The sequence below is a fragment of the Petromyzon marinus genome, chromosome 24 (assembly GCF_048934315.1).
Source record: "Petromyzon marinus isolate PM22_M1 ecotype Great Lakes invasive population chromosome 24, UKy_Petmar_22M1.pri1.0, whole genome shotgun sequence".
Classification (NCBI taxonomy): Eukaryota; Metazoa; Chordata; class Hyperoartia; order Petromyzontiformes; family Petromyzontidae; genus Petromyzon; species Petromyzon marinus.
The window spans coordinates 11125006-11151740 of record NC_133690.1 but is presented as its reverse complement, the minus strand read 5'-3'; the positions used below and the strand labels follow the sequence as shown (position 1 = coordinate 11151740).

The following is a 26735-nucleotide window of genomic DNA, read 5'->3' as shown; positions in this document are numbered from 1 at the left end:
CAAGGTTTTTTTTGTAAATGACATACGAACAGTTTTATACGAGTGCGTATTTGGTAGCACACAACTCATTGAATACGCAATTATTGTTACGCAAACTGATTTAATTAAACGCTTTGTTCGATACCCACATTCCCCAAACATTCCTTCACTTTGCACGGCAGCCGGGGAATCCAAGCAGCAGCCTCCGTCGCTAAGGGAATATGCTATTACCGTGCAAAATTCAATGAGTTGGTATTTTTTTTAACTATTCTCCCACTAAAGAAAAAACAAAAAAAAACCCCAACAAGCCCTTTAAGCTTTTCTGGTCCCAGAACATGCCGAATCTTTATTTGATTTTGCACCGTAATGATGGATTTGTTATACAGGTTAGGAGTGCTGGGTTGCACATTATCGACCTATATACACTCTTGGTTACACATGTAGAGAATGGATTATATACGATAAGAGTTGTGAAGAGGTTTCCAAGAATTACTATTAAAAGTGCAGACTTGCAATTAACAATGGGTAAGCTAATCCCTCTTTAATCTAACAGCCCGTGGGGACAAGGTTCCTTCCTTAAAAAGCAAGCCAGGCTGAAGAATTCTAATTTGTACATGAGCATGCCTTGTGAAAAACATGCATTTGAGACCTTATTAACCGTATGTGTTTAAATATCATTAGCACGTTTCTCAACGATTGTTTGATATGGTCATAATGAGGCTTGTGGGTGCCTTTGTGTTAAAATAAACTGTTATTTTAAAAACGCATTTACGCATCCGTGTACAAGTCGTTTGTCAACCCACCGCTGGATGTGGGCCTTCTGACACCGCGTGGTTTGTGTGCAGGCTATTTGACCATACTTCACCACGCTGGTCAGTGCGGGTTGGCGAATGTGGTGAGCTGAGGCGTGGGAGGGTAGAGAACGGTACACCAATTAATTTTACTCCGCTGCCCACCACGGAAGTGGGAGTTGCCACCTCTCTGGGCTTAGCCCGAACGCTCCGGGAATTTGCTTCTGCGTTTGAGGTGGGGAGTAATTGATTCGCACCAAGAACCGGTGGCATTGTCTTGAACCTGCAGTACATTGCACCGGTTTGATAGATCTAGGCTGAATGATAAATATGGCCGGGTTTGTCCTGTCACACGCCCAAGTATTACATACAGCATAGCGTAAATGTAATATGTTTATTTGACCAATATGCAATATATGCACACTGCATGATGTATCTCGTACAGATGTAGTGTAGTAATGCACGCGCAGCTGATGAAAGGCACGCGTGGTAATGGAGTGGCGCACGCGCAGCTGATGAGAGGCGTCTGTGTGTGAGCTGCGGGTTGGCGATCGGGCAGGTGGTGGGGTGGGGGGTGGATAAAATCCGGCGTGCGGGAACGCGCGGGGTTCTTGTCCTGAGCAGGTGTGGGCGGTGTAGGAGAGAGTCGGGGTAGCCAGTCGGGATCAAGGTGTGTACCACGCGCGGTGTTATCCGTGAAGCGTGCGCCCACAACTGGCGCGTGTGGACGTCATTCAAGAAATCGTGGTGCAGGCGCACCTGAACAACCATTTACGGCCTTCGGTCAGGAAAGTCACGAAAACAATTGCACACGAACGACGCGTTCACGCAAGCACCCGATGCTCCGTTTATAAGTTGTAAAATGAAACATCTTTTAATTGTATTATGTTTTGAATTAGATAATTTGATTCCTTCATTAAAAGCTTATATCATTTTACATCTGGACGACTTCATTGAAAAGGACATTTCGTGTGAATGTTCTCTCGTCGTCGAGTAGATGATGGCCTTGCTGGGGGTTCGGTTCGAGGCGGGACTTTCACCCGTTTGGAATTGCGGGATCGAGATAAGGCGACACGTGGAGCTGCTGGTCGTGCTAGAAGACCGCCGTCTGCAGATCGATTCCAACGTGATCGAACGTCTGTCCCTGCGCCTCCGTCGTTCATGTAGGGGGCACGTGTAAGTTTGCAGCGCCCCCTGCAGGAAAACGACGGAAACTGTGCAGCGTTCACCACAGATAACGTTGTGCGCTTATTTCTATAAATGAGCAGGCGTTACGTTACCTTGCCTCCGTGTGAATTCCGCACTACAGTTGGTGTCAGAAGTCAATTCCATGGTCAGTGTGCCGAGAGGGAATGTTGCTGTGCCTGAGAAGCGTTTTGCGGTCACATGGTGCTGCAAGCCCCATTACAAAATGGCAGAATCTGGAGTGAACTTCAGACCCATGCTTTTGTCAATTTAGTTTTTAGGGGTTTGCCAGCTTTGACTTAATTCATACGTATATGGACAAAGTTCACACATGCTCAAATGTTTTACTTTAAAGTCACGTATCACTTGCAGCTAGGTGTTTGGGACGGCTGAATGAAATCACGCGAGATATTGCAGGAGACAAAAAGAGTTAAAATAGTGCCGAGGAGACCCATCTGATTAGTATTTACTCTCCGTCCTGATAAAGCACGGATGGCAACACCTATCCGCGTTTGTCACTACACTTCCTAATGCAGAATGCCAGTCAACCATCTGCTCTTCCGTCTCGGAGCTCAGCCACAGAGATTATCCACCGAATGTAAATTTTGATTACAAATAAATTATCGTTTCTCTTTGATGCGATGGCTTGTTCAGTTGTAATTTAATATTGGTTTGCTGTATCCCATGCACCATTCCGCGTACAATGTCAGAACCAGAGGTCATAAATACAAGGAATGAGCAAGAGACTAAAAAAAATATATAGATCAAAATACTCTTTACAAACTGCAAAGGGTTGTTTTTGAGAGGTGTAACCTGACCTGGAGAGTGGGCAAAAACGATCAATCTCGCCTGCAAATTGGTGCCCCAGCAGAGGGAGGGGGGTCTGGGTGGGGGGGGGGGTCAAGGGTGGGGGGGTCTCCATCATCTACTTTTACCTCAAAAGCCAGTTCACTGATGAGACTGTGTACGCAGTGACCTTCCCGTGTACAATGGCCGTGGCGGTGAGAAGGCGACGCTCAGGATAGTGTTTGGTTTGTCTACAGCGCAGACCGGACGGGCGATGTGGCACGAGACCCCGATTCGCGATTTGAATGTCACGAGGAGTTCAGATCGCGCTCGGAGGTCACCCTCTATGTTCATCATGCCTCTCGGGTTCAATGAAATGAATGCCGCTTTGTGATAAGTCAACAGTGAGTCGTCACGCGGTGACAATGGGCCCCAGTGCTGCTCGACTCTGTAAAGCTTACGCGTCGAACTAAACTATGTTTTAGTTGACCAAGTACCCCCTTTACTGAGCTATGTATCTCTTTTTCAGAGCGCCACCTGGCCACAAATGATAGATCACGAAGCGGCTTATCACGTGGAAATTTATAGCAGCCAAATACTCTAAACGCGTGACGTTGATTCTAAATGTGGAGGGAAAAACCGGAGGACCCGGAGGAAAATCCACGCGACCACGGGAAGAATATCCAAACTCCAAATATACGGCAGGCGCTAAAGTCGGGATCGAACCCCACAACCTCCTACATACCAGGCGAGGTAGTTAACATCTCGCAACTCGTCCTGTCATCAACATTCTGCAGCCAATGAATACCACTCTGTGGGAGTGTCATCAGAGGTTAGCATATGGTGAGATTCGGCCCCCCAGCATATAAATGTGGCATTTCCACCATTGACTCAGAATCAGAATACAGTAAAACCTTGGATTGCGAGTAACTTGGTCTGCGAGTGTTTTGCAAGACGAGCAATTTTTTTTAAAAAATAAATATTAATTTGATAAACGAGCGAGGTCTTGCAATACGAGTCGTACGTATACGCTTTGTCTGCCGAGCGTCACGTGATCACAACTGATATACGACTGCTTTGATATACGAGTGCTTTGGATTACAAACACGTTTCCGGAACGAATTATTCTCGCAATCCAAGGTTTTACAGTATTTATTTATACTGGAGGAATCCGATGAACTATAAACCTCTTTTTTCACAGATGTCCAGTCGTAGCAGGTCACAACGTTACAAAAATACACAACCACGATAGGAGTGAAAAGTCTAGGACTCATGGCGACCAACAGAGACGAGAACTGCCACACGTTCATTTGAGCGAGCGGGTAGACAATTGAACATTCGTTCTCTTGACGATGAAAATTTACCAATAGGAATGTGTTTTCATAACGCGAATTGGATATATCACGATTAATGTATTATGGAACACATTTTTTTAATACATAACGCGGATGAGAATTGGATATAACGCGATTGAGTCGAGGGAACAGAACTAGTAGGAGTAAAGCGGTTGTACAGCTGCCTCAGCGCAGCATCACACAAGGCGGGATGCTGCTGGATGCTTTAGATGCTTCCCACAAATCTTTGTTCAGCCTGCATTCGTGAGTGACTTCCTGCGCTCACTATGCAATGACCTCGCGTCCACGCCGAACCGTTTTGTTAGGGCAAAGTGACAAGCTGCCTGCGTGCTCGAGAAGCCAAACTCAACAATGATCAGATCTTCAACAGAGACGTGAGAGTTATTGCACAAATCACAAGAGAGGACAAAACAAATAAACTCCAATTTTGAAGCCAACGAAGAAAAACGACTCCTAGCAATACCCGGCTCCCCAGACTATAGCCTTTTTTTTCCTATTTTCTTTTGGCACCGGTACTGTGCAAGCGCGTTTTAGTCCGTGCGTGCAAGTCTATCGCTTGTTTTCTGATGAGTACGAACGCATGTGTCCGTGGGATCACCTCGTGCACACACACGCGCACGCACGCACGCACGTGTCCAATTGAGCAATGCTGTGAGCGCGTGGACATTGGGGTACACTTTCAAAGATATTGCGCAACGCTGCACATGTTCATGTACGCGTTATTTCTTTTTTTTGAAGAGGGATAACCTTGGACTTGGACCCAACTGAGCCATGGACACGGAGGCAAATCAATGCTGACCACGAGCGTAGCCAGCCAGATATCCACCTTCCAGTGTATTACATAAGTGTTATTAAAGTCACAGTGTAATGTTGGGGATGGGGGGGGGGGGGAAAGGACACCAATAACGATGGGAAAAATACAGCTGCACTAAATTCTCAGGAATTGTTCAAGCAAAAACAAATAAACGGATTCTTGGAATGCAGTTAATGGACTGTGCAGTAAAGATGTATTTCGTACCAAAAGACATTTAAAATTGTGTAATCTTGGCAAATGTCCCAAATTACTCAAAGCAATGGTGTGCTCAAATAATGGATTGTAATACTCGCACCATCCTGGGCACCATTCATTAGCTCATCTGGAAGTGCAATTTACTTTCCCTGGTTATCGACACGGAACAGGCAGCATTTAGCGGGTGATTATTGCAAAGCATTCCCGCAATGGCCATGCGACTAATTTCCTGCATCTGCGGTAAAACATGTACATAACACACGTACGGACAAAGTGCTTCCACATGCATTGATGAAGCACGCCGTTGTATACAACCCGTTATGTGAGAGGATTGATAAAAACAAACCCTCAACTTGCGAGGGTTGAAACGTATCCACGGCATGACGTCAAATGCGGATCTTGGTCCCATCGCTCACAAGTTGGACTTTTGTTGTTGTTATTATTATTATGATTCTCGCACACACGTGTCGCTCGGCTGAGGTGAAAAATGGGCCCTGTGAGCGGCACAGCCAGTGGTGGGTTCGTATGACGCAGAGGGCATGTGCGAGCAGGGCTAGGGGGCCCGCGTGGCACACAGCAAATTAATTTGCGTGAGCGAGCGCGTGCGAATAGCAAGATAAACAGGGCCTGCCCGTAGGTCGTTCCCCCACATTAATCCGCAGGGAAAAAGTAAATATATGTATTTTATGACTAGGTTATATTTTGCCTGTGGGTTTTTGGAGTTAGTTAATGCTTTGCTCAACAAAGCATCGACAACGCGCCGTACAATGCAGAACTATTCCAGTGTACGGGTTACAGACTTGATACACGTTGTGTATTTTATATAAGCAGGCAAGAGCCCATTAAAATCCACTCTCGCTTTTGCAATGGAGACTTCCGAACAACGAGCACACAGCAGACATCTCCACAATCGAGGTTTTTGGGGTTAGATTATGTAAATATAAATGCGTCGTGAAACCCGCCACCACCCGACACAGCCAATTAGTAAGGTCTGTCACGTAACCAGAATATGACATTTCGTTACTAGTGTTGAGGAGTAGCGTGATGACGTGATGGGGTTGTAGGATGACGTCACGTGACGGGTATTGTATAAAAGACACCTGTCCACAGAAGCAATCAATCAATCAATCTCCACCATGGCCAAGACCAAAGAGCTCTCCAAGCATGTCAGGGACAAGATTGTAGACCTACACACGGCTGGAATGGGCTACAAGACCATTGCCAAGCAGCTTGGTGAGAAGGTGACAACAGTTGGTACGATTATTCGCAAATGGAAGAAACACAAAAGAACTGTCAATCTCCCTCGGCTTGGGGCTCCATGCAAGATCTCACCTCGTGGAGTTGCAATGATCATGAGAACGGTGAGGAATCAGCCCAGAACTACACGGGAGGATCTTGTGAATGATCTCAAGGCGCTGGGACCATAGTCACCAAGAAAACAATTGGTAACACACTACACCGTGAAGGACTGAAATCCTGCAGCGCCCGCAAGGTCCCCTTGCTCAAGAAAGAACATGTACATGCCCGTCTGAAGTTTGCCAATGAACATCTGAATGATTCAGAGGACAACTGGATGAAAGTGTTGTGGTCAGATGAGACCAAAATGGAGCTCTTTGGCATCAACTCAACTCACCGTGTTTGGAGGAGGAATACTGCCTATGACCCCAAGAACACCATCCCCACCGTCAAACATGGAGGTGGAAATATTATGCTTTGGGGGTGTTTTTCTGCTAAGGGGACAGGACAACTTCACCGCATCAAAGGGACGATGGACGGGGCCATGTACCGTCAAATCTTGGGTGAGAACCTCCTTCCCTCAGCCAGGACATTGAAAATGGGTCGTGGATGGGTATTCCAGCATGACAATGACCCAAAACACACGGCCAAGGCAACAAAGGAGTGGCTCAAGAAGAAGCACATTAAGGTCCTGGAGTGGCCTAGCCAGTCTCTAGACCTTAATCCCATAGAAAATCTGTGGAGGGAGCTGAAGGTTCGAGTTGCCAAACGTCAGCCTCGAAACCTTAATGACTTGGAGAAGATCTGCAAAGAGGAGTGGGACAAATCCCTCCTGAGATGTGTGCAAACCTGGTGGCCAACTACAATACACGTCTGACCTCTGTGATTGCCAACAAGGGTTTTGCCACCAAGTACTAAGTCATGTTTTGCAGAGGGGTCAAATACTTATTTCCCTCATTAAAATGCAAATCAATTTATAACATTTTTGACATGCGTTTTTCTGGATTTTGTTGTTGTTTTTCTGTCTCTCACTGTTCAAATAAACCTACCATTAAAATTATAGACTGATTATTTCTTTGTCAGTGAGCAAACGTACAAAATCAGCAGGGGATCAAATACTTTTTTCCCTCACTGTTTGTTGAGAGAGGTGGCCGGTTGGCTCAGGGGAGAGCACACACCGAGCAGGGCATTGCCGAAATTCTGAGTCCAAATCCAGGCAGCCACTCATAGTGAAACCGGGTTCTCCAGTGCAGCCAGTTGATGATCTCGGTCTGATGAAAAAAAATGTATCTCCACGCACAAGTATTCTCGTTTTTTAATTTAATTTGGGGAAAAGTCAATTTAAAAATAAACAAACTCTGGCTGTCGCCTGATGACAAACTTTACTCATAGGCTGTGTCGGTGGTGGCGGGTTTAATGACACATTTACATTTACGTGATCTAACCCAAACATCTCTATTATGGAAAACAAACATTAGTTTACCTGTTATTTGCGCACATTTTCCTATGCAGGGAGTGAGGAAGTGCAGCACCCTCTGGTACGGACAAAATAGGTTGACTTAAAAGTAGTTCTATGATATCCCGTTCTGTGGGTGTTTTCCTTCACAGGACGATGCATTGTTCTCTGAGAATTCCGAATCGATTCGTCGTCTGATTCCGATAACTCAGTCGAAATACGGATAGGGAGGTGATGCAGCCCTACAAAGTTGAAATTCTTTCGCACCGTACGTAGCCAACCGCGCTAATCCCTCAACCCCACTGCTGGCAGAAGGGCCTCTATTAGAGGGAGCTCTAGAGACCCCTCGAGAGCAGTGGTCCTTAACTTTCACTGCCGCCTGTGCCCCTTTGGCTCTCAGAAAGGGCATCTCGCAGCCTCAGGGGGTGCGTGCACCACAGGTTAAAAACCACTGCTCGAGAGGATTACTTCAGCCTACTCTGCCCATGCTTAATCCTGCTACAAGCGACCTACTTTTTACTGGTAGGAACCTCCTGGTTACACCAGCCCACAGGGGATTATTGCGTCTGTCCGTCCGTCGTGCATCCAAAAATGGGAGGGGTGGGGCTGGGTGGAGAGGGGAGGGTGGGGAGGGGCTGGGTGGGGAGGGAGGGGCTGGGTGGGGAGGGTGGGGAGGGGCTGGGTGGGGAGGGTAGGGAGGGGCTGGGTGGAGAGGGGAGGGTGGGGAGGGGCTGGGTGGGGAGGGGCTGGGTGGGGAGGGTAGGGAGGGGCTGGGTGGGGAGTGGGAGGGGTGCTGCTGGGTGTGGAGGGGCTGGTCACCCCGTGGTGCCCTTATAAAACTCAACGTTTAACCTACTCACGTCGGCTTGTGCCCGTCCTCACAGTCGGGCATATTTGCGGAATACACCACGCCGCCGTAGACCCTGGCCGTTGACCGAGCAACCCAACGTTCCTACCAGCTCCCTCCGCAGGAATGTGTCATACTTTGGGTTGTCGGCATCTTGAGTAATTCAGCTTTCACTTGACCCATCACTGACAATTCAGTTTTCACTTGACCCATCAGTGGTAATTCAGCTTTCACTTGACCCATCAGTGGTAATTCGTCTTTCACTTGACCCATCGTTGGTAATTCAGCTTTCACTTGACCAATTGCCGGTAATTCAGCTTTCACCTGACCCATCGCTGGTAATTAAATTTTGACTTGACCAATCGCTGGTAATTCAGCTTTCATTTGACCCATCAGTGGTAATTCAGCTTTCACTTGGCCCATCGCTCGTTGCGCCGAGGAGGTGGGTGCGCCGCTGGGCTTTCATCTTGCACTGCTACAGCCCTCGTGCCAGTGAGAGGGTTGCCCCCACAATGCCGTTTGCAAAGGGAGTTCCGAGATTGACTGACTGCGGTGCGCCCCGTTTTTACACTGCTCGGCGGACAGAGGCACGAGGAGTCGAGAAACCTGCCGCACCCTGGGGAACGAACTGGCGACCCTCTTGATTGCAAGTCCGCCGCGATAACCAACATAAACACGGCGTCGTCGAATTAATACACATTAATTGGGAAGAGAAGGGTGAGATTAAAAAAAAGAGTAACCCCAGCGAATGCAATGGAAATAATGCCGACGTATTTAAAGTCCACGCTTCATATCGGATGGCAAAGGTCTGCTAATGACGTGGTGGAAAGTACACAGAAATTACTCGTTCATAAATCCCAACCGACACAGACACAAAGATCCCCCGTATAGCCTTAACAGACTGTAGGAGCAAGCGCTGTTAGCGAGCACCTATAAAGGCCGGCACGGCACACGAGGGGGTGGGTGGCCAACACCACGCCCGGCCGCCTTTGTCTCCCTCGTAGCGATGTTTACACACCGCACCAGGTACTCATTTCAGGCTGAGTCGACCTAGGGGAGGCCCAGAACCGGTTCAGATAATCGTCACTGGTGTTGGCCGTGAACGGGAATCGAACCCGGGTCGCCAGGTTCATAGCGCAGCGCGCTAACCGCTACTCGTTCATAAATCCCAACCGACACAGACACAGACAAAGATAAAAAAAAACAAAGATCCCCCATATAGCCTTAACAGACTGTTGGGGCAAGTGCTGTTAGCGAGCACCTATGAAGGCCGGAACGGTACACGAGGGGGTGGGTGGCCAGCACCACGCCCGACCGCCTTTGTCTCCCTAGTGGCAATGTTTACACACCGCACCAGGTACTCATTTGAGGCTGAGTCGACCTAGGGGAGGCCCGGGACCGGTTCAGATAATCGTCACTGGTGTTGTCCGTGAGCGGGAATCGAACCCGGGTCGCCAGGTTCATAGCGCCGCGCGCTAACCGCTACACTATCGCTCCCCACACACACGGACACACACAGACACAGCCCCATTGGGCTTCCAACGCTCAGCTCGAGGGAGTCAAGCTGCCGCGTCTCGCCCTCAGCGACGTCAATTCACGTGTAAACAAACCAACGTTGACCCGGCAGATGGCAGTGTGCTTCTGCAGCCACGAGTTCATTCGTCGCGCACCGCCAGCAGCAATTGAACGTTTTCATAAATGGCGCAACAGCAGTTTGCCCCCCAAAGCTTGCTCGCTCACGTATCTCCGTTTAATGCAATTGATAATGTTGTGTAACAGCAGCGGAATTTTCATATAGCCCACCTAGCCCACCCCCCCCCCCCCCGCAAGAAATAAATGTACAACTGCATGACATAAAAGTTTTAGTATTCGTCAAACATTGGCTACAATATCAGTCACGATATCATCATCAGCTATGATCAGTCCACTGCTGGACGAAGGCCTCCGCAAGGGGTTTACATCTCTCAAAGTCAAGCGACGTAACGATTCCATTTGTAAACTGCGCGTACGCCGATTGTATCGCACGGTTGAGGAGTCAAGAGCAGGGAATGGGCAGGAGACACTGCCAGGCAGCATCTTTCGCACCTCCGATTAGCACAGTTGGCTACGTACGGTGCAAAAAGAAGTTCAACATACATACGTACGTACACGATGGACGAGGCTGGTCACAGAATGGCATCCAAAGGAGGGAGCATTTCCAAGAGGATGACCACCTCAGAGACGGAGCGTTGAGTTCACTCCACGTGCAGGAGTGAGATGAATTGTAACAGTGTTTGATTGCTGAGGGGTTTTGACCGCGTGGAGAGGCCTTCATCTAGCAGTGGATAGGCAATGGCCGAGGATGATGACGACTATGACAATGAATAAAAACATTCCTTTAATTATGCACGCACCCACACGCACACACACACACGCATACGCGCATGCGACCACTGCCTGACTCAACTATAAACGGACGCGTGCAGTACAAGCACGCATACAATACGATACATACACGGATTCACGTGAATATACAGATGCACCTATTGATACATTAACGGAGTATATATGTATGTGTACTGGCGATTTGACCTGTCACTGACAGACTGCTCATGTCCTGCTTGGAGATTGGCTGGACCATTGCATTTTGGCGAACATCGGTGACACGACACCACGGCCATTCGGGCAAAGCCATGTGCCATTATAGATAGGGCAATGCGTGCACGGGCAATGGCTGAGATCTCTTACAGTCAATATACACGTGAGTGCAAGGACAGTTCTCTTCATTGGTAGCGATGATGGCTACACTGCGATGATAAGACAACCAGATGCACATCATGTGCGCTGGTTCTATTCTTGCGTGTGATTGAAGCAATATGTTCAGGAGCTATGGCAATGTCGAGGTCTGCTGGCAACGAGAGGGCTTCAGGAGTTCGTGTCCTTTTGCTCATCCTCTTCCTCAATTGAAGAAGCACAGGTCGCAGTGGTTTACCATATGGCCCACACGTAGGCTTTCGCGACCAGTATTATTCATAATAAAGGTTTTTGGGTTAGATGGCTTAAGTACACATTTATACTTACGCGATCTAACCAAAAAACCTTTATTATGAATATGGTCCACGGTTTGAGTTGCATGGCCACAATCGCACTACTATGGCTTGTGTCTTGAAGTTTCCATTCATGAAGGAGTTGTGCGCATCGGCCTGTTGATGTTCTGATACGGTTGATGGTTACACCACCCGTGTCTTTGAGGAGGAGGAATGCCAAAGCCAGGCTGGTGCGATGTTTGGGTCTCGAATGAACCGTTCGTTCTGCCTTTCTGGGCGGGTGACGGCCGGTAGCCTTCTCGGGGTGGCTTCACGTGTTACGTGCTTTCACGTGGACGTTTAAAGACAGCTAACTCCGTCATGGGACCTTCTTTGCCAGTACCAAAATATGAGAATCGGTTTTCCCCTTTTATCTGGCAACAAAACAGGTGTTAAGTTGTTAAAAGACCAAACTGAAACCTTTTACAAGGAATCATGTCTGCATTAACCACGATACTTGTGGTCAAAATACTAACAAAAAAAACTTATCAGCATTGTCTTTGAAACTGATTGGTCCACACCAGAGACAGCTTTTTTTTTTAGCCTCGTCTCAAACGGTGTTAGACCAGAGGACGCCAAAAGGCGTACAGCTAACTCCGTCACCCGAGGCAAAGTGGATGTCATGAATTTGTACCGGTGCACGATGTCTACGCAATACACCTGGACCACTGGGTTGAACACTCGAGTGGCCGTCTGTGTCTCGCTCTGCAAGTGTTCCCTTGTTTCCTTTCACGTGGAAATGTGCGTCAGCCACGCAGCTGTGGGATTAGTAATAGTTTCGATTTAAAGCTTTCGTGACTGCAATGATTCATCTTCTTTGGTTCTTTCGGTAAAGTCACGTAGAATGAGAATAAAATAATAAATTGATAAAATAAAATAAAATATTATTGTGTTATTTTATTTTATTTTATCAATTTATTATTTTATTCTCATTCTACGTGACTTTACCGAAAGAACCAAAGAAGATTAGTAATAGTTGTTTATCAGTTTGTCTTACGTTGAACGCAGGATGCCAGTTGCTTTAGCAGTGTTGTGCAAAGGAGTTTATATAACAGCGGCACTGAGATGTTGTCCTCTGTAAGCGATCATGATCTTCCCGGATGACACAGCGGTTAGAGTGCGGGAGGAGCCTTACAATCGAGAGGCCGAGAGTCAGTGCTGTCCTATATTTGCCTCGGATATGTTGAAAAATTGTCGCGATTCAGGGTCATGATTCGATGCAAGAATTGAGTCGCTTAACATTGCGGCGAATGGCGGCACATCAAGTTGCTATACAGGGTGTAACGCGAACCAGTTACATACCAACAACTACGGATCAAACTATTCTTAGACGTGCAGTGTATCACGAGCCTCAGAATTGATGCATTGTTCGACTCCTATCATCATGCCTACACAGTCAACAAAATAATTAGTGTGCACATGCACGACCCCTTTCTCAATCTACTGCTGGATGAAGGTCTTCCCATTCTATGGAGGGCATGGATTTTGTTTGGCCATACTTCACCACGCCGACGAGTGTGGGTTTGTGAAAGCAGGGGACACAGATGTGTAGGTACAGTAAACCATTGCATTTGTCTGCACTGCCCTCTGCTGCCCACAACGTAACCCTGCAACCTATAACACCTGTTATTAGTAACGATGGTCACCCATACAAGTGTAGTGGGTTCGAATTAGGTGCACACACACACACACAGCTTGGAGGCAACACTATTTATTAGAACGGTAATTAATATAACACTGTACATAAGGTGTTTACCACCTTCCTCAACTCACTGACACTCTGGGACACTATACAGCGTGACCCAGGCAGGCAACGGGCTGCCTGGTCCCAGACGATGACCCAGGACTTGAGGATCGATGATGTCGTCTTCACTTGGGGGTTGAACAGCCCCGCTCTGCATTCACACCCCGCTGATCACCGCTCCAGGCCACGCCTTCCCCCCCCCACCTCTGGGAAGGTCCGGGTCCTCCACCACGTGACCCCCCCAGGCACCCCCTTGGGACCCCCAGGATCTCGTACGGGCCGACACAGTAGTGACGTCCTATGTCCACTACACAAGCACTCTCCAGACTTAAACCTGCGGGGCTTCCGAGGATTGATGGATTCGGCCACATTCCGTTTGATTGTGCCACAGCTAAACGGAGCGGCAATTAGTCGGGGAATTCAACAACGCTCATTCTATGGATAGACTCACCCCTGATGTGGGAACATGGAATTCCCCACCACAGAAAGCGGGCCAGTGAACGGGAGAGATCCATCCCATATTTGTATGGATGAGTGCAAAACCACTTGGACAATGACTTTCGAGAATTAAACTGCCAAACCTATAATACGTTGTGCTTCGACAATGTTTCCATTCCCTTCTATGCACAAAGTACACGTGTTTGGTCGGGATGTATATGGCATCTAAATGCAGCCACATCTAAAGATGTTCTACGGAACAGTGGGGGGGGGGCATCACGGAGATGGAAGCCCGCGTTATTTCTCATCGAGGGAAAGCGGCAGTCATAGGCAGCAGAGAACAAGGGGCCTTGAGTCAATAGCAGGTTTATTGACTCCCTGGCCCAGAAACGGGAATTTCAGACCGCAAGGGCAGCACAAGAGAACGAGTGACCTCCCACTGAGTGAAAGTTGACAGCGGGCTTTGACAAGAAGGTCTTAGTTGCTGGAGCGGAGAGTGTTTGGAGGGGAGCAGAGAGAGATGAGAGAGGAGAGGTAGGCAGGGGCAAGTCTTTGGAGGATATTTTTTTTTAATACGGCGAGGGCGATCTCGACAAAGAAAAAGAAACGAGAGCTGTGGCTGAAAAGTAAAACAAAAAAGCCTTTGGAGATGCACGCTGGGCAACTGCATTGATCGAGTGAGCGAGGCACGAATTGGTCAGATAACAAATGTAAACGAGAGTGCCTCTACGTTGACTGGGCAGGACGTGTCGCACGCAAGGTGGGGTGATGGCCAGTGGGCGAGACAGCTGATGGAGTGCCAACTGGCGAAGCGATCGCACGCGGACAGGATGACGTATGTGTGGATAAGTACGTTGAACTTCGTTCGCACCGTACGTAGCCAACCGGGCTAATCGGAGGTGCGGGGGGAAGACCAACACACTGAACACAAAACGCCGTTCCAAAGAAATGAGTTTTCAACCTGGATTATTAAAAAGTGAACAGCTCCATTCTAGATTTGAAGCTTTTGTGACTGCAAGGATCCATACTCTTTGGTTCTATTAGGTAAAGTCACGTAGGTAAAAAATAAAACAACAAAAATCACGACGTTTCGGCCACAACATGAAGGCCTTCATCAGGTGATGAAGGCCTTCATCAGGTGATGAAGGCCTTCATCAGGTGATGAAGGCCTTCATCAGGTGATGAAGGCCTTCATCATCAGGTGATGAAGGCCTTCATCAGGTGATGAAGGCCTTCATGAAGGCCTTCATCACCTGATGAAGGCCACTTGTGTCACCTGATGAAGGCCACTTGTGTTGTGGCCGAAACGTCGTGATTTTTGTTGTTTTATGTTTTACCTACGTGACTTTACCGAATAGAACCAAAGAGTATGAACAGCTCCAGTGGCTTCCTTTGAAGAGCGTCTGAAAGCGTGCCATGCGGTGACCGTCTTTGCCCGACGGTGAGCCAAAAAGCCGCTGCGAGGCTGACCGGAGTTCGCCTGATGGTTTATTGCTCCTTGACAAGATCAGCGAGGCTTTGTGGTCCACTTGTGGCAAGTGCGTTGTGTGTGTAATGAGTGCGAACTTGTAACGCACTTGGTTCGGCAACCGAAAGCCCACAGAGCTCGGCGAGCACCGGACGGATTTGGTCAGCGCAGAGATGAAGGCGCCGAGGCCCTCTAAAGCGCGAGAGCGACACGGATTGTGGCATCATCGGACCATCGGGAGCGTATATTAACATACACACACATCATACTAAATAATCATGCATACATACATATATATACGTTACAAAACACGTGTTTATGTCTGCACGGCACGCAAGGGTGTGGTGCTTAACACACCCATTCACCTTTGTCTTAGCAGCGTTCAAGTTCAAGACATCATACTGCATACTAATTTTATACCGAGTTGACCTAGCTGAGACCCGTGGCATGTTCACGTAGGGATTGCCACTGGTATTGTGCTTGGCCCAGAATGGAACCTGCGATGCGTTTTGGGATTGTACCGCGCGTTGTTCGGAACACAATGTCCGACGTTTTGCTCCACGTGACGGGCGCTTCTTCGGGAAGTGAATTGCAAGCCACGTGGAGCGAAACTTCGGACACCGCACGAGCCGGAAGATACACCGAATATTTAAACAGGACAACCACGAGACGCTGCGCATTAATTACAATTCGGTAACCACAGTTGTAGCCCAGTGTTCTAAGCACTCTGCCACTGCGCCCATTGTGACTCGACAAAAGACAAAGATCCCCCGTGCAGCCTTAACAGACTGTTGGGACAAGGGCTGTTAGCGAGTGCACTATGAAAACCGAAAAGACGCACGAGGGGGTGGGTGGCCAGCACCACGCCCGGCCGCCTTCATCTCCCAAGTGGCGATGTTTACACATCGCACCAGGTACTCGATTGAGGCTGAGTCGACCTAGGGGAGGCCCAGGACAGGTTCAAATAATCGCCATTGGTGTTGGTCGTGAGCGGGAATCGAACTCGGGTCACCGGGTTCATTGCGCAGCGCGCTAACCGCTACACTACCGTTCCCATCAACTGTGTAGGTAACACTTTACGTACACAGTTAAACACGTGGGAGCAGAGACAGCGAGTATGTGTGTGTGTGGGGAGCGGTAGTGCAGTGGTTAGCACGCTGCGCTAAGAACCCGGTGACCGACGTTCGATTCCCGCTCACTGCAAACACCGGTGACGATTATCTGAACCGGTCTTGGGCCTCCCCTAGGTCGACTCAGTTTCAAATAAGTACCTGGTGCGGTATTTAAACATCGCCACTCGGGAAACAAAGGTGGGCCCGGGTGTGGTGCTGGCCACCCACCCCTTTGTGTGCCATGCCGGCCTTCATAGGTGCTACTCGCTAACAGCACTTTCCCCAGCGGTCTGTTCAGGCCATACGGGGGATTTCTTTTTTAGAATGGAAACGCGCCATCGACCCTGGTCACGGAACGCTGACATCGATGGAGAGAAGCTTCCATACGGTCATCGTGGAGTTCCTTGGCGCAGCACTCAGCAACGCTTTGTCTCTGTGGGTTCGTTCGAGTGATGTGGAGAGGCTGCCGAAGGTGAAATAACTTGACGCGTTTGTAAGTCATTTTTTTATCCGTTCTTTGCACGCTGGACAGAGTTTTGCTTTGCCGTTGCGATTATGAGGATGAATGTTGACTTCTTGTCAAAGCGTGAAAAGGGCATTTTGTGGATTTATTTTCACTCAGATCCATCAAGAGTTAGGCCGCAAATTATTATTTAAATACGAATGAAATTAATAAAAGTTCGGGTACACATTTCTCTTGGCATTTCTGAGCGGGTGGTGGAATTTCTACATTCCCATGGCAAGGGACCCGTTTGTTTATAGAATGACCACATTTGATATTTTACGAAGATTTAGTAATTTATAAAAGTTTTTTTTTGGGTTAGATCGCGTAAATACATAAATGTGCCGTTAGACCCGCCACCACCCGACACAGCCAACTAGTAAGGGTTGTCACATAAACAGAACGTGGTCAATTCGTCACTAGTACAGCACACCGGTGTGTTGGAGAGCCAAGCCACAACATTTACAATCTGAGTACGACGTTTCGCCAGTAATTTATCTTCCCCCCCCCCCAAGCAGAATTGTAATGCGCTATCTTCCAATGTTAAATCAAATGCTCCAACTACAGTGCCCGCTGGATATATGCAGTTACATAAGATTGTATCCCAGTACAAGGTGCATCTCATCGCAGGTAAATTGTGAACTTGTTTTACCACACCGCCATTCATCATCGCGATCCATGGGGCAGATAGCCCGTAGGAGTCCACCACACATTTCATGATTTGTTTCCACTTTCCTCTGTCTCGTGACAATATGCTCAAGTAGTGCCGCATCTTTCTGGCACCAATCTCTGTGATGATGTCGTCGTCAAACCGTCCTCTGTAAGGTCTTCCTCTCTCTCCGGTTCCTTACATTTTTACGAACACCAATACACTGTTAATGTTGCTGTTGTTGTCCATCATACGCATGCGTCCAAACTAGTGGCAATTTCCTTCTCATCACTGCCTGCATCAGCAGGCCTTCTTCTACACGCAGGCACGGCACCAGCGCCCCTCACCTCGACGCGTAGCGATCATCATCCATCCAAGTTTCCACGAGTTCGGCGCTGAACCCAGAACCGACAACGTGCGCGCGCCCTATAAGTGTTCTCCTAAAAGTCTGAGCGCAGCTGCCACAGATCAATCACGGGACGAGGACGGCGACCTCAGACGAAAGATCCCGGCGTCGCGCGTTTTCGGACGCGCTTCTGCGGCACGTCTGGAACGTTCCTTCATCCGATATTAGGGGGCCACTGAAGCTGTGCACTTTAAAGTCGTCTACCCCAGGGCTCTTCATTGCAAGGCCCGCGGGCCACTCGCGGCCCCTGGTGGCTTCTAGTGCGGCCCCTGACGTGCAGCCCCCCGCAATACACAACGAGTGACAACCCCCCCCCCCCCCATCATCATCGTGCTGTTGTCAAACCCTCAATGGTTTCAAACGCGTGGCGGCCCTCACACTGACGATGTCTTATCGGCGGAAGTGCCCCCCCCTCCCCCTCTCTGAAAATGAGTGAAGAACACAGCTCTACATTGAACACTCATATCTTCAGAACAGTTTGTGTGTGTGTGTGTATCTAGCTTGAACGTCCTTCCCCCACACCTCCGACTCGCACGGTTGGCGACATACGGTGCGCAAAGAGTCCAACGCAACATTACAATGCGTGTACATACTCCGTAGCATCAAGTGGGTGACGTCAGCCCTCTCGAAGCGCATCACCACCATCATCATCATCCCTGCTGCCAAGCAACGGCAGAGACTCACCGCGCCGTTATCCCTGCACCACCCTCCCCCCCGGGCTCTGATGTGATCGCAATGCGCGGGGGATGCATCGGTGTGTCTCATGGACACTTTCGCACTATGCCGAGCGAGGTGACTCTCCCTTCCGCCCCACGCCAGCACCGCCTCCACCACCTTTGCGCTTGGCCCCGCGAGTCGCGAGCTCCCCCGGTGGGGGGGAGGGGAGGCCTGCGCACACCCGAGCAACGGGTGATGTGTGGCGCGCTTGTTCACAACGAGTAACGCATTCAGACGAGTCTCGTAAGAGTTCGCTGCCATGCGATTTCAGAGGCATAAAAAGAAAAAGGTAAGCCGCCCCCCCGCCCCCACGCGCCCCCAGTGCACGCTGGGGGTGCTACCCGCGTGTCGTCGTTTTCGCGTCTCGGCAGATGAGCAATGGGGAAGGGCCCTCCGGTTCGTCTGGTGGCTTTTGGCGTTTTCCCAGCGCGGCGCTCGTGAACTGCACGTCCAGAATGTTCCAAAATGGGAATGTTCTACGAGGCCTAAAGTGAGAAAGGAAAAATGAATAACTTGTTGCGCTCATCCATTACAACGGTTGTCGCAAAGCCGACTGTAGCAAATTTGGTGCGTCCGTGCACGTAGAAATAATACGATTTTACGTCCATCGCTGCTTAAAAAAGTAAGACGTGGATGCACACGAAGGCTTACAATAAACAGGGAACGTTAAATGTTAATGATACAGCATTACTCGACGCACAATGCATTTGAACCGGCTTTTGATGCTCCCACGTTGAAATTGAGGCCAAGTAAGTCGTAGTAGCCATATGGGGAAATGGTTTTTATTCGTAAGCTCATGCGCCTTACCGCTCTTGCGCCTTATCATTATGCAGGCAGGGCCAAGTAAGCCGTAGCCATATGGGGAAATGTTTTTTATTCGTAAGATAATGCGCCTTTTCTGCTCTTGTGCCTGATCATTATGCAGGCAGGGGATATTTACGGAGGGTCATTCTGTTGCGGTAACCTGCGGTATCAATGATGGCATTCTCAGGGGTGGGGCGCTTTCTTGGATTTTCTCTCCGTGGTTTTTGTTCCGGGGTCCTCCGGGTTTCCCCTCCGTGTTTAGACTCAGCTTGCATGTCGAGCATTCGGTTGCTATACATTTCCACATGATAAGCCACTTCGTTGAGCTATCGTTTGTGGCCAGGTCGCTTCTGAAAAAGAGCTACATAGCTCAGTGGGCCTTCGCTGGTAAAATAAAAATAGTTAATGGTTAGTTATTTATTTATTTAAAATCAACAACCATACACATTGCGCACCCTTGCCTTGGCCTGTGACCTCCCACTCCCACCACTCCCGTAATGTGAAGTAATTGTCTCCATTTGTTTCTTCTCATAACCTCTGAGCCCATTTAAAATTGTATGTAATATTGGTTACATGTACATTGAGTTCAAAATTGTGAAGTCTGAATGCCTTGTAGACTCACTGTGGCAGATGCACGCCAATGACATCGCTGGAATGATTACCGTTCACATTTGCTGAGCCGCTCTGAAAGCGATGCTTTCAGTCGGCTCGAGACATTCCAAACGATGCCACCGGCTGATTTGGCAGCGTCTTTTTTTGTTGCTGTTGTTTGGTTTTCATCTTCTTGGTTCTTTCGGTAAAGTCACGTAGAATGGAAATAAAATAATGATTATTTTATTATGTTTTATTTTTATTATTTTATTTCCATTCTACGTGGTGACTTTACCGAAAGAAACCAAGAAGATGAATCCCTGCAGTCACGAAAGCTTTAAATCGAAATTTGTTTGGTTTCCTTTGAATCCAGGGCCTCCCGCAATAGGCACAACGCGGCAAAGCGCCGTGCGTGTAATGGTGTTCGCACTCGCATCTTAAATGTGTTCATCCACGGAACATCCGAGTCAACCTCTTGGCTCTCATCAACATGGCGCGGCTGAGTCTGCGCTCAACAAAGGTTTCTGAATTCCCGCAATACCAAAGTGTGGCCCTTTATCCAAGCCCGAGGTTGCAAATGCAGTGGTTTTGTTATCGGACATGAAATGGCATTACAACGATGCAGCCATCCCGAAGACAAAGATCCCCCGTATAGCCTTAGGAGGCTGTTGGGGCAAGTGCTGCTAGCGAGCACACATGAAGGCCGCCACTGCACACGAGGGAGGTGGGTGGCAAGCACGATTCCCGGCCGCCTTTGTCTTCACAGTGGCGATGTTTACACACCGCACCAGGTACTCATTTGAGGTTGAGTCGACCTGGGGGAGTCCCAGGACCGGTTCAGATAATCGTCATTGGTGTTGGGCCGGGAGAGGGTATCGAACTCCGGTCTCCGGGTTCCCAGCGTAGCTGTAGCGCTCACCGCTACAGCTGCCGCATCCCAACTAGCCACCGCGAACAGCCGACTCGCACACAACCCGGCAATCATCGATACAAGCGGCGCGTGCGCTCGCTTATCTTTTGCGCCGCGTGTGATGTCGATGCCGTCGTGTTTTCAGCGTCGACGGGATCGCGTCGACAGTTCTGACGAATGCAGCAGCCCTCATCTATCGCCAGCTGGCGCTGTGCTAAAAGCGTAAGTAACGCTTGACCACGTCCCCCCCACCCCCCCATGTCTCCCAGAATTCATTTTTTCCTCTCTTGATGCAAAAAAAAAAATTCCGCAATGATTTCACGATACTAAGGCTAACGGAATATTTCTATAACCTCAGAGGATTAATTTTCTGCTGGAGCTGTCTGGGGCCGAGCTCCTGAAAATATGTATCCATTCTGCACCCAAATATCAGGCGGTTGTGGGGGATGGGGGCATGATAGGGTCTCGGAGATTGAGGAATGGGTGGGAGGGGTGGGAGTCTCAGAAATTATTTCATAAATTAAGCCCTAGGTAACCGCTCACGGGTGTTATATTTCATAACGAGTCTCCCAGGAATTCCGTACTGCCTTGGGAATGTCTGCTATGTGTGTTCCAGAAGCTGTCAGGTCTGTATGGGAAGCTTAATTAATTTAAGAAAAAAAAATTCAAGTCTCGGCTAGGCATACTGGTGCCACAACTACGGTTTGACTCTCAGGGAATCTCGTACAATGTAACTGCTGTGCTCCCGATATCAGCTAAAATGTGTTTTTTTTTGTCAATGTAAAAGTTTTAAACGCATATCACACAGGACAGGATACACAGCCTCAGTATATATCTGTGAAATAAGAGCTTATTTGCGTTCGGGTTGTATCTTCCTCTAAAAGGCACCAACACTCATGAGACTGCCTGATTTGACTTGCCGAGTGAAAGGTAAAGGTGTAGCCCGGCAATGACTGCTGGCAAAAAATTATTTCCACTCGAGGGAAGGAAGCTCGAGAGCCCCTCTATATAGAGGATATTTGGCCTTCTCATCCACGCTCGAAAGACATCTCGGAAAAAGTGGAAGTGGCTACCCACACTTTACCCTACCACGTGATGGGGGATTCGTCACGTGATGGGCGTGTGTGGCGTACCAATTTTATATCGCCCGGGCGGACAGAGGCAGCCGGGGGATTTAAGAAAATTGCCCCATTGTTTCAACTGCTGTGCTGGGAGATTGAACCGGCGACCTCTGGATTGCAAGTCCACGGTGCAAAAGCCTTGCGCGCCACGGCAGCATCCAATTGCCGACGACAGAGGGTCGGCAAACCAAAATAAGGAGGGCCTCTTTTTTCGAAATTGGTAAAAAAATGTTTTTATATTTTAAGAGCCACAATGAATGTGGTGAATACGAGACGGTGGTCCTGAATACACAAGGTCACGAAGTGGTTCTTAAAGAGCCGCGTGTAGCTCAGGAGCGGCGGGCTTGCCAACGCCTGGCTTAGTATAGTTTAAAAAAAAAGTCGGCATGAGTTTTCTCCGAACACTCCAGTTTCCCGCGCCACACAAACATGCTTAAGGAAGATGCAAATAACGCGAGCACGATTTCATTGGTGGAATTATTACCTTCTTGGTTAAATAATTACCTTTTTTTCCAAGATTTACTCCAAGACCAAGCTTCGAGTCCAGAATCTTACACATTAAACACAAGTTACTAGTTCATCTGACATGCGCAGAAAATGACGAGTGAGCAATGTAAATGCTAATGATGCTTTCAAAAGGGACATAGAGCTGACAATTGATGACACTTTAGTCGAGCAAATGCTTGCAATTCCAAAAATTGTGAACCAAAATGGGCAAATTTGGGCCCTCGGAAAATACTCACCAGAGACTTAATAACTTCACTTCGGTCAGCCTAAAGTTATTTATTCCGTCTAGTCTCGTGCTAAACACAAATAACATTTCCATCATCAATGAACCAAATCATTTGCCTCCCGTGGCATGTGAAGCTAAAGCCAATAGCGAGCAGGTGACGCCTGCTACACATTACCGCACACAGGTGTATGTGATATATCTCGTGCTGCTTGTATATTATCGGGCTTTAATTTGCTCAGCTGAGCATAATGAGGTTGTTTTCCTTCCCAATACTGACACACTTTGTTTCCATAAAAATGACGCCATCAAAATAATATACTGTAAGAAGTGCAATGAAATTTTTTTTTTAAGAATAATAAATGTTCATCCTTAATCTCCTGATGGGTGAAGGGCTCCACATCCTGTGTCGATCGCGGTTGTTGTTTGACCATACTTCAGCACGCTGGTAAGTAGTATAGGTTGGTGAAGACGATGCCAGGACTGATACAGATATCACTCGCCACTAATTTTTCGCCATGGCCCGGAATCAATCTCGGGTTTGCCGGCTTTGTCGTGCAGTGCGTTAACGACTACGACCACCTCACTGGAAAAAAATAAAACCACCACAGTTCTCAAAAAAATAGTAAAGGTGGAAAAGCTAAAGGTGCAGTCCTGCAAATGCTTGTTCAGCCCACTACTGCTGGAAAGGGCCTTTGATATCGTGGCTCTAGGGGGACCTTTTCTCCAGGATATTTGGCCTACTCTTCCACGCTGGCTGTGTGTTTTTGAAGATGGGAGAGTACCCACACTTTAACCCCATCACACGTGAACCTACCGATCGACTAACTGCGGAGTGCCCACTTATACTGCTGGGTGGATAGGGACGTGGGTGTGGGGGGGGGTATTTAATAAACGTGTGCCACTTTTTCAACTGTGGTGCCGGGGAGATCGAACCGGCGACCTCTGGATTTCAATCTCAGTCGGATGACCTAAATTAGGAAGGATTGCCATCCACAAATAATGCGAAACTTTAGCAGATGTCTTCGTTTCACGTTTCACCCTCGCACGTAACGATCTCCGGGGCGAGGGTGAGAGGTTGGTAAATAATCCGGTGGCTTCGGCGTCAATTAAGAAACGTCAGGCAACCTTCAGTCCCCCTGGTCGTGTCAATAAGAGCCGTGTGTAATTGCACGTGTCTTAAAATATAACGGTGCAATATATCGTTCTATTAATACAATTAAACGTGTGCATGACACTCGGCTTCGGTTGGCTTTTATGCGGCTTACAAAACAAATACCAACGCACGCATGAGGAATCGGGACATGCATCATTGTATTTGTTTTTTCCCCTCTTTGTATTTTAGCTGACCTAATTAGTAAGAGGAACAAATCAATGCAAATTTGTGCTTGGTGTTTAATTCAGGTTCGCTGGGCCCTTTCAAAGGGCTTAGATTGCACAAACACAAGACAAAGATCTCCCGTATAGCCTTAACAGACTGTTGGGGCAAGTGCTGTAAGCGAGAACCAAATTAAGGCTGGCACAGTACACGAGGGGGTGGGCAACCAACACCACGCCCGACCGCCTTTGTCTCCCCAGTGGCGGTATTTACACACCGCACAGGATACCCATTTGAGGCTGAGTCGACCTAGGGCAGCCCCAGGACAGGTTCCGATAATCGTCACTGGTGTTGGGCCATGAGCGGGAATTGAACTCGGGTCGCCGGGTTCATAGCGCATTGTGCTAACGGCTACACTACAGCTCCCCACACACACACACACGTGCATAGGTGCGTATAACGTATTCTTCACATTATGAGAGGCTCCGGAAAGTTAAGACGCACCTCACACTTTTGACTGATTTAGAAGAAAGAAGACACTTTTGAGGTGATTTTGAAAATATGACGTCCCAAAAAATGTACTTGAAAATAAAGGTAGAAAAAATATTTAGTTACAAGTTATCAAGCCTAGTCCGGTGTACTTTGTTTAGCCAGGTGATAACTTACGAGACCAGGATTAGGCGTTTTGATTTGCAAGAGGGAACCTTCATGGATTCTCGGAAGATGAGTGGAATCTCATAATCCAGGGAATGCAGTGAATGCTGGAAATGCAGCAATGCTATGCAATGGAAGATGACAGCCTTCTTGCAGACCACTCTGTTAAGTGAGAAGTCACCAACCGCGCGACCACCGAACATCGATCAACGATCTCCTAGCCTCCAGAGCAATAACTAAAGTAATGTTACAGGTGGCTGTGTGGTAGCAATAAAGTAGCTTGCTATATTTGCAGGATCAATAAAGTTATACAAATCTGGTTAATGTTGGGGGTGCGTCTTTATCATTCGGTACATACAGGACACGCAAGTGTGTGTTATAGTCCGGAGAATATGGTCTGTATGTGTTGAATCACATAGTTCTTTGCCTTTTAAAACCAAGATGTATTGCGTAGCAAAAATCATTAAAAGGTATGACACTGTACAGTCTGTTCTCCTGTAACGCGTGTTTTCCTAACGCGAATTGGATATAACGCTAGGAATGTATTAGGGGACAATCTTGATTTGAAGCTTTCGTGACTGCAGGAATCCATGCTCTTTGGTTCTTTCGGTAAAGTCACGTAGGTAGAAAAATAAAATTAAACAAAAAAATAAACAAAAAATAATATATCACGACGTTTCGATCGCAACACAAGAGGTCGTCCTCAGGTGGAAAAAAAAATATCCAGCAGTGGAACTGCTGAACCAGCGAGAGAGCTGTTACAACATTATGTTTTATTTCATTTTTCTACCTCCGTGAATCTACCGAAAGAACCAAAGAGTATCAGGGGACAGTTTTTATAACGCGCATGCGAATTGGATATAACGCGATTGAGCGAACGGAACTACGTCGCGCGGATAGGAATAAGGCGGTCGTGCGGCTGCCTCGGCGTAGCGTCACACGAGGCGGGATGCTGCTGGATGCTTCTAGACGCTACCCACGCGCCTCAGTCTTTGTTCAGCCTGCGTACATTATTATCACGCGATTTTTCCATAACGCAGTGTTCCCCAGGAACGCACCTACTACCGCGTTATAAGAGAACAACAGACTGCTATCTATATGTAAATGTGAAGTTCGGACCTGCGTTGCATAGTTATATTTTCATGTATTTTTATTCACAACGCACTATATTGGTGCGGGCGGGCGAATGGACTTCGTTAGGTTAACCATAAGGGCTTTGGGTAGAGAAGCGACAGCCGTGAGCACGTGTACCAACGTGTCCACTGATTGGCGGAGAGAACGTGCAGAAGGGAGGAACTTTAATTATTCATGCGTTTATTTCAGCCACTTAATTGCGTAAACCTCTTTTGAATTTGGCAATTTATTCCGCGGCCTGGCCACTCGTGAGTGATGTCAATATGTGTTTCGCTCGTTGCATAATAATACACACGAAACAAACACGCAGAATTGGAAAGGACGCGCAGTCCTATGTGATTATCATGATGTCTTTCCGCTGCAAAATGTGCCGTTAAATGCTTCACAACAGGGCTCTGCTCTCCACTGCCCACTTGCAATTTCCAATCCGAGGATAATGAACATTCATAAATGGGTGTGAAAACACAAAGATTACGTGCATTATCCCTCGAACAAGAATTGGAATCGGTGACAGAGCTTTTGCCGTTGCAGCACCAAATTTATTGTCTCCCTTAGCATCCCAAAATATTCCTTTAAAAAAGATATATCCTGAAGCAGAAATTAGTGCTGAATACAGTCACGTTACCAAATGCAATTTGTAAGTGTGATCATTACCTGTGTATCGATTGTTCAACGTTAATGTTGACATTTTATTGAGGGCCAACTACTGTATGGTGTTATCCTGGTAT

At 48.0% G+C, this 26735-nt stretch overlaps 1 protein-coding gene across 4 annotated transcripts in view; it reads left to right on the top strand.

Moving 5' to 3' along the window:
• The first annotated feature begins 18688 nt into the window (after positions 1-18688).
• Positions 18689-26735, top strand: part of TRHDE (thyrotropin releasing hormone degrading enzyme) — a 238351-nt gene continuing 230304 nt past the window's right edge. The window contains exons 1-2 of one of the 4 annotated variants that reach the window (XM_032959913.2): positions 18872-19034; positions 21196-21272. In XM_032959913.2, the coding sequence (XP_032815804.1) occupies positions 19005-19034; positions 21196-21272 (107 nt within the window). In that variant the 5' untranslated portion in view covers positions 18872-19004. Of the gene's footprint in view, positions 19035-21195; positions 21273-26735 lie in introns of all 4 variants that reach the window. The other 3 variants (XM_076069402.1, XM_032959915.2, XM_032959912.2) reach the window with 3 other exon arrangements.